Source organism: Phaethon aethereus (assembly GCF_964289735.1).
Source record: "Phaethon aethereus genome assembly, contig: HAP1_SCAFFOLD_394, whole genome shotgun sequence".
In the NCBI taxonomy this organism is placed as follows: domain Eukaryota; kingdom Metazoa; phylum Chordata; class Aves; order Phaethontiformes; family Phaethontidae; genus Phaethon; species Phaethon aethereus.
The window spans coordinates 45,984-64,579 of record NW_028114206.1 but is presented as its reverse complement, the minus strand read 5'-3'; the positions used below and the strand labels follow the sequence as shown (position 1 = coordinate 64,579).

The following is an 18,596-nucleotide window of genomic DNA, read 5'->3' as shown; positions in this document are numbered from 1 at the left end:
GAACATGTGAAAACAGCCCTGCAGACACCAAGGTCCGTGCGGAAGGAGGGGCAGGAGGTGCTCCAGGCGCCGCAGCAGAGGTTCCCCTGCAGCCCCTGGTGAAGACCATGGTGAGGCAGGCTGTGCCCCTGCAGCCATGCAGCTCCACGCTGGAGCAGATCTCCACCTGCAGCCCGGGGAGGACCCCCCGCCGGGGCAGGGGGATGCCCGAAGGAGGCCGTAACCCCGTGGGACACCCGCGCTGCAGCAGGATCCTGGCAGGACCTGCGGAAAGGCATCCGGAGCAAAGCTGAGCCCGTGTGCTGGTGCACATCCCAGCCCTTTGCCTTGTACCTGGGCCACTCTAAATTGCCTGACCAGCCTCGGCCTCTGAACAAAGGGTTTGGCAGAGAGAGGCCGTCAGCTGTACCAGGCGCTCTTGTGTAGACGAGGAGGAGAATGGCACTGAGGCTATCAGGGACGCAATCACCTGAACAAGGTACAGGACATGAACAGAACTAATCAATTATCTCCAGACAATCCTGGCAGCGGTAACGTCAAAACCTTCAGAAATCACCTGCCTGCATTGTGGAAACTCACTGATGCCTAAAGACAGTCATCTCCCTGTCCTATAAAGAGTGGTCCCAAGTGAGACCCTTTGAGCTCTCCTGGACCGCAGCGGGCTGCAACTAGCACCTCCCTCTTAGTGGGACGCCTCTCAGAGCCCGTGAACCCTCAAGTTCACGATCAGCTCAGAGGCTCGACTGTGCAGCCATTGAGCGACACAAAGCATTCGATGTATTTGACTGAATTCCAGGGGGATATTGAATAGGTACCTTGGTACATCTCTATCTCTTTTCTCTACATCTCTTTATGGGTCTCTGTCTCTACACCTATAGGTGTGCGTGTGATTAAGGACTTCTAAGTTTCAGTGGATTATGCTGCTAAGTTTTATATGATTTGATACTGTGACTTATCTCGGCATTGTTAGTGAATGTGATTGCTGCTATTTTGTATTGGATAAATTGCCATCTTTAAGTTACAGGAAGCACAAAATCATAGTCTGTATCACTACACCAGGATCCCCGATACCCTGTCCCTTTAGTCATAAACTGTTGACCAAATCTGGGAATAGGAGTGGATTCAGTCGCACCTAGACTCCTCTCTGAAAAGGACTTTAGAAAGCATGGGGGTCCTCTCTGAATCTCGTGACTCAATGGAAGGGTCTCTCCTACTTTCCCTCCTCAAATATACACATTAACTCGATTTGATAGACGAGTAAATCATTCCAGTTTAATTGTTCTATCTGCACAGCTTTTCCACGTTGAATAAGGAATAGAGTGGACCTTGCCATCGCCTTCTGTTAAGTCATCCTTTTTACAAATCTAGATTAAAATCATGCGCTTTCTGGTATCTTTGGTGGTGATTCTTCAAGCAGCCTAAATTATCCATTCGTGACAGCCCAGGAAGCAGGGAGGGATGGGGGGGATATGTTTTAAGATTTCGTCTTATTTCTCATTATCCTACTCTGATTTTGGTTGGCAAGAATTTAAAATAATTTTCCCAAGTTGAGGCTGTTTAGCCTGTGATTGTAATTGCTGAATGACCTCTCCCTGTCCTCTGCTCTGAGTTGGTTTCATTTGTATGGTCTTTCTTTGCCTTTTCCTCCACGACTGGTCTAGTTTCTGGGTGATCTTCTATCACTTTTGGATGAATTTTCTGTGGGGTACCAAGAGTCTTCGCATCCTTTTGAGAGGAAGATGTTTAAACATTGTCTGTCTTTGGCATGTCCTCCTTCACTTGTTTCACAGGAGGTTCCATTTGAGGAGACTTTTCACGCTCGCTGTCCACCTTCACTTGGGAAGCTTTAGCTCGTTTTCTTATATTGTCCTTCTGAGGAGGAACAGCCACTTCTGCTTCCCGCTTTGTCTTGCCAGGTTTTGCTTTTCGCTCATCCTTCTCTTTCTTCTTTTTAGACCCTGGCTTGAAAGCCATAGAATCTGCTCCCAAATGCTCATCCCTCATCTCAGGGGTGGCATCATCTCTGCTTGGGAGCATGAACAATGAGTCCCTTTGAACGACTTCTCCTGTAACTGGCTCTCTTGGTTTTCTCGCACCTTCTAGCAACTCAGCATTGAGAAAGCCTTCATTCACATCCTCTTTCCTTCTCTCCTGGTGTTTTTTAGGTTTATTTCCTTTGTCATCTCCACGTGGATTTTGCATCTCCCTCTCTTTGTTGCCACGGCTCTCTCTTCCGGAAGGTTGTTCAGGGTAATTTCCAGCTCTATTACAGCTGCGCTGCCTATGCCCCACAGGATAATCCTCCCTATGTCCCCAAGCATATGGCGAATACTCTCGTCTGGTCCCAGGTGGACCAAAGCAGTCTGGAGAAAAGTTCCCTCTCTTTACTGGAGGATGAAGTTGAGCACCAACACCATTGCCCTTGTAAAACTTTTCACACCACTCTCTGTAGTTCCTTTCCCATTCTCCGTATCCTTGCTCTCCAAATGGATCTCCAAAGTCAATAGATCTGCCATCGGAAGCTTTCATATCATACGGTGGAACTTGTCTGTATCGGTTAAAATACTCCCTTCCTCCTTCCCCTTGAGATATAGTCCATTTCCTGGGAGATTGGCCTCGGACTACTGGAGACCTTGACCGTGAATGGTGTCTTCTGTGTGGGGGTGACTTTGACCTTGACCGGTGATAACCATGTTGCCTTGACCAGGAATGATAGTTCTTGTGACTCTTCCCTTTGCCTCTGCTTGGATATGGTGGTGATCGTGAGTAGGAGCGAGAATGGGAACGACTAAATGATCGAGAGTACGAGCAAGAGTAGGAAGAACCTGTTCTTGACTTGGAGTAGGTATGCGAACTTGTAGAGGAAGATGAAGTACTATAGGGAGAGTTGGACCTTAAAAAAAAACACAACACAAAAAAATTGATCAAGTTAATTCAAAACAGTTACTCTCCTCAGCTTTTTGGAGAGTTGGACCTTAAAAAAACCAGAACACAAAAAAACAGATGAAGTTAATTCAAAACAGTTACTCTCCCCAGCTTTTTTCCTCCCAGATTTCCTTTGGCTATTGATTGATTTAAGGTGCTGTATACTGGCCTCTACTGGGACATGAACGTGCACATTTTTCACTCCTCAACCACTACACGCAGTGCAAATCCCTTTTGTTGCAGTCAGATGCAAAAAGAGCAAGTCTTTATGGCTACCGTGCAGTATCAAACATCGAGAGAACACGATGTAGCATTAATACAGTAAAGATCAATGTTAAAATGCTGCTTGGACTATTTAACTTCACTACTTCTTTGCAATTTGTATGGGATGCAAAATTCTTACGTCCAGTTGTCTTTAATCAACACTTCTGGCCAGATGTGCTAGCAAAATCTTACACATACCTCTAGCTCTAACCAGGGATAGTGACTGCATTTCAAGAGAAATCATCTTGAAAAGCTTCTGAACTCAGCCTCGACTAGGATGACTCAATGCCATTACTCTAGGACAGATACTGGCAGCATGAGCAAGAGAGAGCTTTTCAGCACTCCTGCCCAAGTGACTTTTGGGGATAGAAAACATCAGCTACCCTGAGGTTTTTCTTCACAAGGAGTTCTTTCATTATTTTTTAAAGAACCCTTTCGCATCATTCTGCAGACGTTCATGAGCATCTTCCCTCCTCTATAAATCCTTCAGCAATTCAAGATTTCCTTACAAACAAGTCTGAGTCATGAGACAAATTTTACAAGGTCAAAACCATACTAGCATAAGCCACCAGTTTGCAGTCCAGGCTGAAATCTCTCTGTGTACCCACATGTGGTAAACAGAAGAGGAGATGAAGACAACGTCTCTCACAGATCTCCTCCAAAGTGCTTTGAGGAAATGGTTACAAGCAGAATAGGGAGATGCAGAAAATCCAGCAACTACACCTCTTCAATTTCTGGCCTCCTCAAGGCTGTCAGGCGGTGAAGGATGCCATTACAGAGAAGCTTTACTAAAAGAGAAACCTGTTCCTGAACAGCTGTTGCCAAATTATAACTGCCAGTCAACTGTAATCTCTGCCCTATTTAAGCTAGGAATGCACACATGAAACTCCTGTCGCTGCTAATCCCTGGGATCATCCCATCCGTCTAGCAACAGAGCGGTGGAGTGGAATGCCTCCTGATTCTTCCAGACAATCTGCTTCTCCATAATGGACATGTAAAGCACGTACCTGGAAACCGAACGCTCCTTTCGAGACTTGTTATATTCCATCACTTCCTTAGCAAACTCATCCTTTGTAAACTCATCAGGTTTGGACTTTTTCTTTTCCCTGTGAAAACAAGTTTGACCTTTACTACCATTGTAGTTTGACCTTCGTTACCAAGACATCAAGAAACACAACATGGCCACTAGGAGAAAATGCCTACTGCATGCAAATGCAAAAGGTGAACAGCTAACATTGAAGGAAGACCAGTTTAGAATACCTACAACTTTTAGCCAATATTTTAGAACTACATTTGTCTTGTCTCAGTTTTGCATGTTTACCCTTTGCAAAGAAAAAGTACATGACATTATGACACCGTGGCGATTCTTGCATTTTGTTGATGTCAGGTGCACTGTGGTGTAACTGCAGTCTGATATGCTATTGAAATACAACAACGAAAACCAAGGCAACTTCATTGAGCCAAATACTTACTCCTCTTGCAGTCTCTGCTGTTCTCGGTAAAACTCCTCCCTTGATAAAGGAGGTGCTTGTGTCATGAGGATGGTATTTGCATGAGCCCTTGGCACTGCTGTTGCTACCCAAGCTGATGACATGTTGGCAGGAGCTGGAGGATATCCTGGAGGGGGAACAGCATACCCAGCAGATGGAGGCTGACCAGGTGGCAAGTGAAGAGGAGACTGTGCTGGTGGTAGCCCTGAAGGAAGTGCATGGGGTGGTGGAGGGTATGAGGGAGCTGGAGGCACAGGCACGACGACGGATGTTGATGCTGCTTCTGTTGGGGCGTGAGTCCTTTGGGAACGTCCACTGCGCAGGCGTCCTCGATTTGAACTTCTGAAGAAACCCAAAAACATGTGTCACTCTTTGTCACACTCTGCCCTGATTGTAAAGAGGAAAGCGAATGAAGCGGCAGCCTGGTGGCAAGCACTTCCTACCCTCAACTTCAGCATTTTTCTCCCTGCTTTCCCTTCACTTGAGACTACGCTCCCTTCTTGATCCTCATGCTTGCCTTCCAGACCCTCGCCCACAACAGCTCCCGCAGTCTTCTCCCCTTATACTCCGCTTTGTGACCGTGGATGGAGGCTGCCCGTGCTTAAAAGACACTCCCATGTCCCATGTGCCAAGCGCCCACCGCTCCTCTGCCACTCCTTGATGTACTTACTGCTTATACTTACTACTGAAGATCACACTTCTGATCCTCAAAGTACTGCACAAATATTAACTAATCTTCTCTCAAACTTCTTTTAGCTTCTTCCACAGGCATCACCTGTGGTCTTGCCTCATGATGATGTCTTTGGCCTGTTCTTGTCCCTGAATTGTTATTTTCTTGCTTACTAAATTTGAGAGTTTTAGGAAATCTGTGGAATCGTCCTGGCTTTTGTTGTGCTTTATCTTTAAGACATTATAAACACAATGCACGCTTACAACCGATCTCTAACAAAGGCGTACCAAAAGGAAGGACTAACTTGACACGGCAATAATAGACCAAACAAACGCCTCTCTCTCCCACTGAGAGAAAGCACCTTGGCTCGTTGAGATGAGAACATTGAAGAAATTCAAAATTGTCATCAAATAACAGCCTTGACTTTTCCAAGAATTTGCTCCACCAGTATCCGCTAAGTTGTGAAATAAAGAATGTTGGAGGCTGATTTGTATTGGGGAATCAATGTCTTCAGGTCTGTTCAGCCAGTAATCAAAAGGGTGGCTTTCCACCCAATCCTTTAGTTATATTTCATTTTTAGATGTACTGCTGGTTCCCTCAAAAACTGTTCCTTTTTCAGAGTCCTCTTTTCAATCACGTACTGGAGTTTTACTTTAAATACTCTACTGCAAGCACAGATCCCCTTTGTCAAAGCCAAATCAAATTAAGCCCTTTAAAAATTAATCACCGCTTGTATTCTCCACAACTATCTGGGCATACTTACTCCATTATAAATCAGCTGTTGTCTAAGTTAAGTGTTACGGCCTCGTTGAACAGGTTACGGGTCGTAATATACCGGATTTCTGTAGAATACTTACCGTTGCCAGCCTGGTCTGCCACCAGCTGAGCCAACTGTGCTGCCTGTGATTGCATGAGCTTTTGGCGTAGGGAGAGGAAAAAGAGAAAAATCCCATTTAGTTTATCTCAAGACAGCTTTTTAAAAGAAATTCTAAAGTTATAGTGACTTACCGGTTGAGGGTACTGATTGCCCTTGGGGGCCCAGAAGACTTGGGATCGCTGGTTGCCTTAGTGCAGGAACGTGATCGCCCTTGTCAATACATGCAAACAGTTAGAAATTAAGCTCCACTAAAAGGCAACAGTCACTGCATCATTTGAAAGAAAACTGACCTCCTCTTCCAACAAGCTGCTGGTTGACAGAGAGGGAAATTTCAGAAGTTCAGTAGCAGTCACCAGAGCAGCAGGAGGTAACACAGTATCAGCATCACTACAAAAAAAAAAAAAAAAAGTTATTATTCAAACAGCGTTTTCAAGTGCTACTGGAAATAGCAAGTCCAAGGTGAGAAAAGGCTGACTACTCTAAACGGGAAAAAAAATTTAAAAAATCTTCATCAGATTTACAGATGTGAAGTTGGCCCATTCTTAATGAAGACTGGAAAGAAGTCGATTTGGACTACTGGCATGCCAAGAGAAAGCTCCCTGGAAAAATATCTTCTTAAGCTAGCTGCACGTGAAAGGGTTAGAGCACATACAAGTCACACACTGAATCTCAGTTTTGGAAGACGCAAGAACTGAAATTCTATGAGGAAATGTTTATGTGCGAGTGCAGAGGCTGCCTTAGAGGTTCTTCTGAATTGCGGTTCTTTGCATTCAACGCTACAGCTGAGCCCGACAGTCTTCTGGACAGAGAGGCTATTTGCAGCCCAGGCATAAAGCTGAAAGGCCACAAGCCCTAAACAATCGTACAGATCTTTCACGTCTTTTCATGTGACTTCACCGGGCTGCAAACTCAGACTTTCATGTTTGTAAATACTTCAAAGTTACGGCGTTTCAGTGTTTATTAGCCAGGTCAGCACGCGTCACCGACTGCCCTTTGTGTTACTGAGGATGACTCTGACTTATCGTAAGATTGATGGTAGAAATACCGTAGAAAAACGTAATAGGAAAACACCTGCTCAGTTTTAGCTCTAATTGTGATTTTGCAGGTTTCATGAAACTGTTGCTTCCTCCGTACTAGAGAGAAATTAATGCACTCAAGAAGCTTTGACATAACTAGAGGGCTCCTTTAGGAATTGCTAGCCACATAAAACCAAAGGGCCCCTGGGCAAAATGTGCCTCTTTCAGGGTAAAACTCATAGACAATGACTGATAAGGGAACTGAGCAAGAAATACTTCTGAGAAAATCCTTGCATGAGACACACTTCCGAGTTATCAAAGTGTCCTCATTCAAAGTAAATACAAAACCCAGAACTTCCACTAGTATCGGGAACTGTCACTACCGATAGATAAATAGCTAGTGGAGAAGCTCAACAAGAAGAAGAATCTAACTTGAGCATTTTAGTGTCCTTTATATCCCTGTTGATCTACAGATTTACTTACCAAAGAGGTCCGTCCGGCTGTTCAGCACAGAGAGACAGGGACACTGCTGGAGGGAGACCAGAGGTGACGACAGAAGACGGATTTACTGGCAGCCCAACGGCCACAGAGGACTGACCAGAGGCCAACGATGACAAAGCAGCAGCAGAATGAGGAGCCAGGGATGCTAATGGAGTCATTAGTGGGTCCTGCTGTCTGGAAACTGCTGGCCGGAGCTGAGGCTGCATGTTGTGCGCTCTTGTTTGTCTCGTTAGTGGTGGTGGAGGTGGTGGAGGTGGCGGCTGCTGCTCATGTTGCTGCTGAATCTGCTCTCTGTAGCCAGTTCCATTATTGAAGTTGTTCACAGCCTAGAGGCAGAAAAACACATACAGAAAGGCACTATGAAACTTCAGTAGATGTACGAACAAAAGCCTCCCCAGAGCAAAATTACTTGTGTGTTCCTGTAAACATTATCAATCCTAAAATCAATCAACATACAGGTATAGGAAGACATCAGGTGAAACACTGACCCTAACGATGGGTAACGCAGAGTATCTCTATTTACAGTACCTCAGTGTTAACACCAAATTTGAAAGTGAGGCAATCACGTTAAGCAAAAGTGTGACCTGAATTTGCCAGATTCTCTCTAAAGAGTTGTAAGCTTCTCTAACACCAGATAACGTCTCTGAAAAGTAAATTTAGCCTTATTCCATTTAGCCTTGCTTAAGGAGATGTAAACGAGTATTTTCTTCCCTTTCAGCTTTTCGCAAATAGACCTGTCTAACAAACAGTTTACATAAATGTCAGCATGTCACCTGGCGTAACAACTTGTTGGCAGTCAAAGCATCGGGAGAAACGTCTGTTTGATGACACGTTGGGCATGTATGTTCCTCAGATTCCAGTAACGCTGTTCTAATACCTGTGAATAACGAGAACCATCAAAAGAGTTTTCAGCAAAACTAAGGAAAATGTTGGGGTTCTAATCAATTATAAAAACACGTATATGATTAATGGGTGAATACGGTCTTGAACAGAGCCTGAAGCGGTAAATGTCCAATAGTGTAAAAAATGTCCAGCATGCAGCAAATAACTAAGCAGTGTTGATATTTCACTGTTGTTACTTGGACGCTGTAGAGTAGGCTGTGTCTTGATGTTTGGACTGGTCTTTCCACTGTGCAGGACAGTGAGAAGTCACCAACCTCAAGGTTGATGAATAAAACACATCTCAAAAAACCGTTCATAGGTTCAAGTTCTGAAGGATTTCACCAACTCTCCTGTGGAGAAGAATGTGGATTAAACGCCCAACTCTCCGTTTGTTGCAGACCACAATAAGTCACCAGAGCAGGCTATAGAATTTTGCATGAGAGAAAGGGCTGGGGACAAACTAAATGCATTCAGTATCTCATACTGTAATCACCTGCACGGTTACACATTCTTCTCAGAGTCATCCTTCCACATGTACAGAGGGTTTAACTAGACACGTAACCAGGGAAAAAAGCTTTCTGCCTTTTTTTTCTGCCCTTGGCATAAGAAGGGTCCTCTCCCGTTCTGGGTATACTCAGGTATCAAACAGAACGGGTAACCAAGTAATTTCGTTCTCTCCCAGTTCTGCCTTCGGAAGGTCAGATGCCATGTTTTGAGTTAACAACCGTGGGAGTAAGACTTACATTCGTCACAGTAACTGTTTCCACAGCAGGGAGTAACAGCTGCGTCACTCATGACCTCTTTGCAAATGAGACATAACAACTCCTCTGGAACAGGAGCGTCTGAGGAGGAGGAGGAGGACGGCTCCTCTGGTGAAAAGGGAGGCTTTTCCTTCTTTCCTCTAGCATACGCTTCCCTGGAGGCGGGGCGGGGAAGGAAAAACAACAAGTGAAAGATGGGCAAAGGAGAACTTTTCCAAGCTTTGGATTTTCCGCAAGGAAGGTAAAATAGATGGCATTCTTCTCACTCCACATTAGCCTTCTAAAGCGTAGGCATTTAGTTTCAACTACTTCTCTTTGGCCACCACACCAGAAGAGGGAGGGGGAACAATTTTCCTTCTGCAGAACTCTCCCATTCATGGGATCAACTAAGAGATTGGCTCAGACTAGAAAAATCATTTTTCGACATCCAGAAATCAGCTGAAATGAATCCCACCTCTCCTCTGCCAGAGGGTCAATGTAAATTGCAGGTTCAGGATCAAGTGAGTCTCCGATTAAATACACTTTATGAATAAAAGAAAACTATGTCTCAGCTTCTACACAAGGAGATCCATGACAGCCACAAACAGAAGTGCTATCAAGTGCATTTCTTCTCAGCCACTCTTGTCACCACACAGTAGGATTTTCTTAGGGTAAAGCAAAACAGAAAAACATCCATCTGGTTCACACATGAGATTTGATCAAAGCCAGAGGGGGAGGAAATCTCAGTCACACAGCTATTTGCTAAATTGGGCAAGAAGCCTTTGAAACGTCAAAGAGAAGCAAAACGAGCTTTCAAGGAGAATGACTCCAACGGTAAGCACTAGTGAAATCTTTTGCAGACCTACAGATTCTAGGTGTACCACAAGTTGAACCAACTTCCAGGGGTGTGAACAGCAGGACCAGTCTATTTCCATATTAGAAAGTATCACAGATTTTAAGGCAACGATACAATGACGGTGCTTCCTCCCTCGTAATTACAGATGCTGGCCAACTTGCTTGCATTGCCACTCGGACAAACACGCATGGTTTCTCTCGTTCCCTTTCTGCTCAGTCCCATTAATCCCATACTTACGCACTAATAATTGGTATGGCGTATTTCCCAGTGCTTGTCAGCATAGCACCCTTTATACTGGGATCTTTCACCTCCATCAGGAAACTCCTCGGAATTCCTGTGCTCCTTTTAATTCTCGGAACAGACTCAAAAATTCTGTCCTGTTAAGAAAAGAAGTGCAGATATCTCTCATCTTAAGACCCACCCTTAAAAGGACATTTCAAAGATGATTTTCAGCAGCAAAAGCCTTTAATCCTCTCCTTTTACCCAGCATAAGGCTTGCTCAACTAAAATACCCTTCTCCCTAAAGGAATATAGCCAGGATGTACCAAAGGCTTGAGCAGCATTTTGAACTCAGTCGACATCCTTTGGCTTAATGTCAAGTTCCTTAAGGGTGAAATATCCCTTGGCTCACCATCCACTCGGAGAGGAGACACAACCCCGCTCCTCCTCCAAAGCGCAGTTCAGAGTGAGAGCTTAACTCGGTGCTCTGAATCCGACACTGAGAAACTGAGATTCACCTTCTCTAGTGAAGGTGGAATTCATATCTCACGCATATACATTCAGCAACTGATGTCAAATGGCATGGCTACTCAGCCAGGTGCTTGTGTAACTAAAACACGCAAACATTGAACGGATGTCGATAGAAACATCTTGGGTTTTTACAAACTACTGAAAACTGTGAACTGTCATTAAAAAGCATTGAAACCAGAAGAATTTCCAATAAAATTGAAATGTATAAAATATGCATGACAGTGTGCAGAGAAAGATCTATGGACATATGTAATGTCCATGGCCTAGAAGGAAGAAGATGTTACATTTATAACTCCAGGTTTCCCGTGAATTGTAAAGGGCTTTGCAACATTGCCACATGACCTCTGCGTTTCACCCCAAAAGAAACAATTCTTAACATGAGTATTCATGTATTTGTTACGGAACTGCCAAGGGAAAACAATTTAAAAGTAAGTCACACCAGAAGTCCCCTGCAATCTTACCCCCTTTGTTGGGCAGTTCTTTACACAGTGGCCAGGTTTTCCACAACCAAAGCAAGTATATGATGTTGGAGGTGGACCCAAGGCTTTCTTCGTGTAACTGAAGGTGTTTTGGGGAAAAAAAAGAAAAAGGATGCATGTGTTAAATCCATGTTTGTTAAAACCAACAAGTTTACAGGTTTTCCATCATCGCCAAAGATCGGATTTGACATTATCCACACTTACTTGGCTGGATCATATTCACGGCAAGACTGGATCATCATGGCTTTTATTTTATCTTCTTCGGCAGCATTGGCTTCAGCCAGATTGGCAGTCTGTTGTTTAACAAGTAATCGTTTGAGAGGCACATTAGAAACACATTGAAGCGCACACAGCCAAAGACAACACCACTCACCCAAGCCTGTACAGAGCAGCACAACACTAGCTGAGGTTGCCTGAAAACAGCTGCTTATATAAAAAATAGTTGTGCTGAAAGTGTTCTGGGGAGTCCTTACACCATGAAATGATGCTTATGTGCCTGTTAACCTACTTGAAAAGAGCATTCTTGGGCACTCAAAACCTTAGGCTCAGGTTGGACCTTATAAAGACTTGTGCACCTACTCCAGTTTTCTTCCAAGTGGACTGAAGCTATGCACAGAAAAAGTTAGACCTGCCGGTATTATTAAAGGGATCTTTAAGCTCCAGTCTATTTGAAGGAGAAGACAGCCACTGTACATTGAATTGAGAAAGATGAAGGCAAGTACCATTGTTTACATTTGCAGCATCAGAAGGATACACAACTTAAAGGTCAGGGAAGTTAGTTTTGCTTGCTGAAATTCAGCTTCACACACAGAAGCATTACAGAGATTCAAGCTTTTTAGAGCCCCTCAGCAAGACAAAAGACTCTTTTCAGTAGAAATTGGACCACTCGTGCTGTAGGCAGTCCAAACTGCACGTTCCCCCCTGCTAAATTCTTCATATTAACTGATGTAACTAGGAACATTTTCACAATCTACACTGTCTGTGCCCCAACAAATTAGACCGTGTTGTCCACTCTAGATATACTGCAATTTATGAAATTGTGCAGCATTCCAAGAACGGATCTATAACTATAATGACTAGAAATTCAAAAATAGCCATGCCATTGCCCATGCAACAGAAACGCTTCTACTTTGGCTGTTGCAACCCCCCCCAAGATGTCCATAACCAACAGCCAATTCAATTCTTCTGTGAACATTGTGTTCATTTCCAGTGTAAACCTAACGAAATGTGTGAACAAGTCAACAGCTTCTGCAGGGCTGCTGCTTTGTGTCTTGAAGCTGAGTCATACTGCAACACTATGTGCAGGCTGATAAGGCGCTCCCCTTCGATCTTCCCAAAGTGGGAACTGCTCTTCACAGGATACTATCAACAGCTACACAGGCTTTAAAGTTAAAATAAATAAATTATTAAAAACTACATTAAAGTTTTCTTCCCATTACAACAGTTATCCTGCTATAGATCACAGTGTACAATTTAAAAATTTGAAGCAAACACTTTTTTTTTAATGTATTTGACAGGAAAAAAAAATATATATACCTTAATCAGCTGGGCCAGAGAAAGAGGTGCAGAAGAGTCATCACTCTGTTCACAAAAAATTAAAAACATCTTTAAGTTTTACAATCAAAACCTAGCAATAGTCAACCTCTACGGTAGTCGGAAATTCTGCACTATATCCTCTGAGCATCACTGAAAGAGGCATTTCCAACCTAGTGTCATTTGCCTGTGTTCAAAACAAAGTCCAAACCCACGACAGCTTAGGAGTGCCTATGTGGTTAAGGAGAAGAAACTAAAACAACCAAAGACGCTTGAGATTACGTATTGCTCCAGAATGTCTCAGCCTTGTCAAATGCTCACAACTGCTTAAAAGTCCAAGGGGTAAGGAAGCTGTCAACTGTCCGCTAAAAGGGATTCTAAAACAATATTTATGTTTCTTGGAGAAGGAAGCATCACTACAGGAAACTTATTTTCAGTGTAGTTTGTAAATCAATCAGTTAGCGTCTCATCATTTATAAATGCACACGGCTATGCCTTTATGAACACAGCCTAGTTGCCTGTCAAAATCAAGCATGGGCACATCAGCTCTGAAAGAGGAACTCTGCCTCTCCTCTCCATAAGTTTAAAAATGCCAGGCTCACCACACCCCACAAAACCCAAATGCAAACACCACTCCAAAGCATCTGCCATAAAAGTAAACCACCACTTTATCAAGAAAAAAAATAAGCTGCTCAAATTATTGAAATTAAGGTGTCTGCCATGACAGAGTAGCCTATAAAAACTGAGAAAATGGATTTCTTGTCGTGTATTAGACCGCAGGCCACACTACGCAAATTAGATTGGGAAGTGTGAGAATTTAATATTCTTCTCCTTGCCAGCAGACCAAAACCAAGTCTTAATGATGACGAAAACATGGATTCAGAGCACAATCCTGGGATTCTTTTTTTTCTCCTTTGCAACCACACTCCTCCCTCCCAGCTACCTCCTGCAACAGCTTGCAGGAATGAAGTCCTCAGGCCACCAGTCAGCAATGGACTGCGGCATTTACTGGGAACTAAGATGACATGCAGTTTTTCCACAAGTCAAAAGGGTAGCTCTCATCTGGTTCCTTTTCCAGGATATTGAATTCTATGATGCCACAAGCAGCAGTTAAGCTGACACTAGTAAAACATCATCAGAAAGACATCCGAATCACTGCTTAGTTTTTTAGAAACGTAGAATAAAATTTCTATGATGCTGAATCAAATACATTATACATACAGCATCTATGTTTTAGTGGAAAATATATTAGGTTAATGTTGGGGAAATTAACACAAGGCTACATTGATTGGAATTAAGTGCAGTGTGTAGAAAAAAGTGTGAGATGGTGTTTTACATACGCCTCTTGATATTCCACTCACTGGCTCAGTTTGACATCTGGAAGAAGAAATAAAAGTGATCAGAACTTAAAAGAAAGCCCTTGTGCCCAACATACAGCAGTGACGACAGATTACAGAACTTGAACATCAAAACGTGATGTGCTGATAGTCTAGTGCATGTGGAAACGTATTCATATACATAAACGGTTCTCTCTTGGTACCTTCAGTGCAACTAAAAAAACCCCCAGAAGCCCATTTCTACTTTGTCAGAAAATTACTCTAAGACTTACAGAAATAGAACACCAAAGTGCCTCAGATATTTTGTCTCTGCTACGAAAGTATCAAAAATATGAAGTCTGTACTACAGTTTTGTGTCTTAAACATGGTGACTAAAAATAGTAGTAGAAATGTCACCTGAAGGCAGTGCCTAGGATTTTCTGCGATTTAGGAGTCCTGTAGGGAAATAAAAAAAAAAAAAAAGGGACTTAATTGCCAGAATTTGCTTTAAGATAACCTTGAAAATGCTACAGTATTTGGGGAAATATTTATTACATCTGGGAACTCGCTGAGATTCCACATACTCATTGATCTGTATCTGCATGTAGATCATCATGAATGAGACATGCAGCCATCGATGTAGTTAACAAATTATTCCTGCATCATCCCAAGTGTCCCATCAGCAGAGCTGGCAACCCTTGGTCTTTCCCTTCTAGCTAGTATGCAAAAACACCAGATTTGGGGCATAAGGATACCTGCCATATGCCACCCCCCCTGCCCCAAATGCAAAGAATAGACGGATTCGCAGAAACACTGAGAGTCAGACTCTTCTGAGATGGGAACAAATTCTAAGTTTACACTCCAGTGCGTACCTGTCTTCACTCTAAAAGCAAGACAAGCAAACACGTGTAACAAGGAATCTCTCCACGTAGAGGAAACAGCATCGAAAACTTGGCGCTCAGAAAAAACAACCCCAAGATCAAACCAAATAGAATCATTCTTAACAGTTACCGTTGTTGGAGTTTGAACCCCATGTCCCAGCAGGCCGAAAAGCATAAGTTTACTTTGGGACAGGAACAATAAAATCTACCCCATTACAACAAAAACTAACAGCAGCTTTAACCAGAAAGATACAATCTGAGTGCCTCTGGAAATGAACATCAATTAGAAAAGGTAACACACCCAAACCACTAACACAGAACACAGTGCTTTATGGATACCTACAGAACGTATGTTTTGCTGGTAGCTTTAACTCCTCCGACAGGGATTCTTCTCACAATTACTGATGAGTTCTTAGGAATCAGGGCATTAGCCTCTGTGTATTCTGAAAACAACATAAATGCAGAAAAAAACATTAGTCAATTCATAAGAATGTATATGAATATGTAATTACACAGCGCGGCAGAGAGGGAAGCCCTTTGCAGATAGAAAAGCCAGATTTCAGATGTAACGGTGCATTTTTATCGTCTCAGCACACTAGCAGTACATTCCAAGAAATCTTCAGGTTTGAGAACCAAACGCAAGCAGCACAATCTTTTCCATTTTTTTTTGAGAGAGCGTGAATGCCAACAGCAAAATGCTCCCAAAGGTCACTAAACGAGAGTCTGCTAGCACATGAGGTTCTGTCCTGATCTAGCTTAAGTGGCTTTTGCTTCTGTTAGGCTACAAAACCAAGGGATCCTTGGAGAAAAACAAAGCACAGCCAAGTCTCACCTGTGTAAAGCAGATCTGAAGTCAAGACAAGCTTGCCCTGCAACAAAACAGGCCCTTAGCTAAAGCATGAAATCTCTGCGCCGTTGCTTTCATAGCTGTTCACTAAAAGCGATTCGGCCACGCTGCTGGTGCTCAAGGCCGACAGAACAAAGAAGACAGCCTGCCACCTCTGTCTATGGCTTGCAGCTTAAGACTGCAGACTTAAGACTTAAGGGATGTGGTACCAGTGGCTTTAATACATTTCTATTTCCTTTGCCTCGATTAATTGAATTCATTTTGGTTGATGGCACCTTAATAAAGGTGAAGTCAAACAACGCAGACTAAAAAGTTAACTTTCTTTTTCTTCTTTTAATAGGAAAGGATTAAAGCTGGAGCACTATTCCTGAAGTGCCTGGAAATTTTTGTTTGCTTGATTTGAATTTAACAGATGCCAGCTTAGTCTAGCAGCTCTCGGACAAAACTGGCATCTCCCAGCAGGAACCTTTTCCTCCTGGGCAGCAACATCCTCGAGCAGAGACTTGGCAACAAATCTTTCTATTTCTGAAAAGTCACACCCCAAGGCCTGTAATCACATTCAAATCTGTCAAGACAGCAGCTTACCAAACTGAAATATCATACTAAGTACCACGAAACCATTATCATCTCTGAGAATCAAGCACCACTTTTTAGGTTTAAAAGAATTTATGACTTCTCTAAGAACGTTTCTTACGTATAGTCACCATAAATGTTCTGCCGGAAAACTTCAGTAGTGCCCTGATATGGTTCACACGTAGTACCAGGGAAAAAAAATGCTTAGAGACATATGGTGAAATGATGCTCGATAGCACCTGAACGACAATGTCTTTGGTGTAGAAAAGAAGCGATATTAACAAGAAATTCCAAGGTGTCATTTAGATACGGAGAACATCCATGGCAGAGGGGCCATTAGAGGGTCTGCACAGATGGTAACTCACAGCTACACTCTTGATCCAAAGTGTTGCTAGCGAGCAGCTGCTGCAACAGCCACCAAGCCAGTTTTCCAGTGCAGTGGAGTAAAGCAAGGTGATCAGAAAACGAAGTCACCAAAGACAATTTATTTCTTCAAAGTAGCCACCTGTTCCTTCCCAACCCTTTCAGCTTTCTCCACCTGATTTCCAAGACATCTGGAGAGGTTATTAATATAAGATATCCTCCCATATTTCCTTATCATTTTACCTAGCAGAATTCCAGGAAAGCAAAAATTTCTAAGCCCTGTACATCACACATCAACCACACATTCTTCTATGCCTGCTCCGCGCCCAAAGCACAGATCTGAAGGTAGTTGTCAGAACAGCAACTACAAAAGAACAGCCCTGAGGCCCCCAACACAAGCCACAGCTACCGAGCGTGGCCGAATCACATTATCGCTTCCCACCCCGTGTAAGCCCCCGCGCCGCTTGCCCTCCCAGTCCCCCCGCAGGCCGGCAAGATGGGCCTCAGGCTGACTCAGGCTACGTGGGGACGAGCCACAAAGAGCAGAGCGTGGCTCCCACAGGCCATGGCCATCACAGGGTGGTCTGTGACACTGCCAGCCGGGCAGTCCCCGAGCCCCCACGCCCGCCGCCCCCACGCACCTTCTTTGGTCTGGGCGTTGGTGATCTGCAGGTCACAGGTGGCCGCCTTCAGCTTCTCCCGGCCCATGATCTGGCGCTTGAGGTCGCACAGGGAGATGTGGAGGCCGGTGAAGGTGACTGTGTCATAGCTCAGCTTGGAGGAGAACTTGTAGTGGACGCACGACATGGTCGGGGCCTGCTCCACAACGGCGTCTACTACAGCGGACCGAGGGGGCTGAGCTCACCCCCGCAACAAGTCCGGCCTGCGGCCCTCAGCGACGGGCGGGCGGGCGGATGACGGGGAGAGGCCCCCGCGGCCCCGGCTCGGCCTCTGCTCCCTCTCTCACGCAGCGCTCCCAGGCCCAACCACTCGCTGTGGGCACTCGGGCACCTCTGCCTCAGCGTTCCGTTGGCGGTTTAACGGACGCCAGCCGCAGGGGCTGCCCTGATCGCATCACTGCGCGTGCCCAACGGAACACTGCACCCCCCCGCGCCTCACCTGGCCTGTGGTGTCCCTCCTGTCACCCCCCTGGGCCTGCCACTGCCTGGTGTCCTGTCACACCCCAGGCCTGTGCTGTCCCTCCTGTCACCCCCCTGGGCCTGCCACTGCCTGGTGTCCTGTCACACCCCAGGCCTGTGGTGTCCCTCCTGTCACCCCCCTGGGCCTGCCACTGCCTGGTGTCATGTCACACCCCAGGCCTGTGCTGTCCCTCCTGTCACCCCCCTGGCCAGTCACTGCCTGGTGTCCTGTCACACCCCAGGCCTGTGGTGTCCCTCCTGACACCCCCCTGGGCCTGCCACTGCCTGGTGTCCTGTCACACCCCAGGCCTGTGCTGTCCCTCCTGTCACCCCCCTGGGCCTGCCACTGCCTGGTGTCCTGTCACACCCCAGGCCTGTGGTGTCCCTCCTGCCACCCCCCTGGGCAGTCACTGCCCAGTGTCCTGTCACACCCCAGGCCTGTGGTGACCCTCCTGTCACCCCGAAGGCCTGTGACCGTCTGCTGTCCCTCCTGT

General features: G+C 44.9%; 1 protein-coding gene across 1 annotated transcript; it reads right to left on the bottom strand.

Annotated features, from left to right (window-relative positions):
* Window positions 1-1,557: 1,557 nt before the first annotated feature.
* On the bottom strand, window positions 1,558-18,115 carry LOC309416179 (E3 ubiquitin-protein ligase RBBP6-like; the record flags this gene model as incomplete). Its single annotated transcript, XM_082015754.1, is given in 18 exon segments — window positions 1,558-1,743; window positions 1,747-2,893; window positions 4,197-4,295; window positions 4,662-5,021; window positions 6,207-6,264; window positions 6,358-6,436; window positions 6,517-6,613; window positions 7,726-8,069; window positions 8,517-8,620; window positions 9,369-9,541; window positions 10,459-10,598; window positions 11,433-11,529; window positions 11,655-11,743; window positions 12,987-13,031; window positions 14,324-14,360; window positions 14,717-14,755; window positions 15,524-15,623; window positions 17,605-18,115. Coding segments are annotated over 18 exon segments (3,360 nt in total). The 5' UTR covers window positions 17,771-18,115.
* Between the last annotated feature and the right edge of the window lie 481 nt (window positions 18,116-18,596).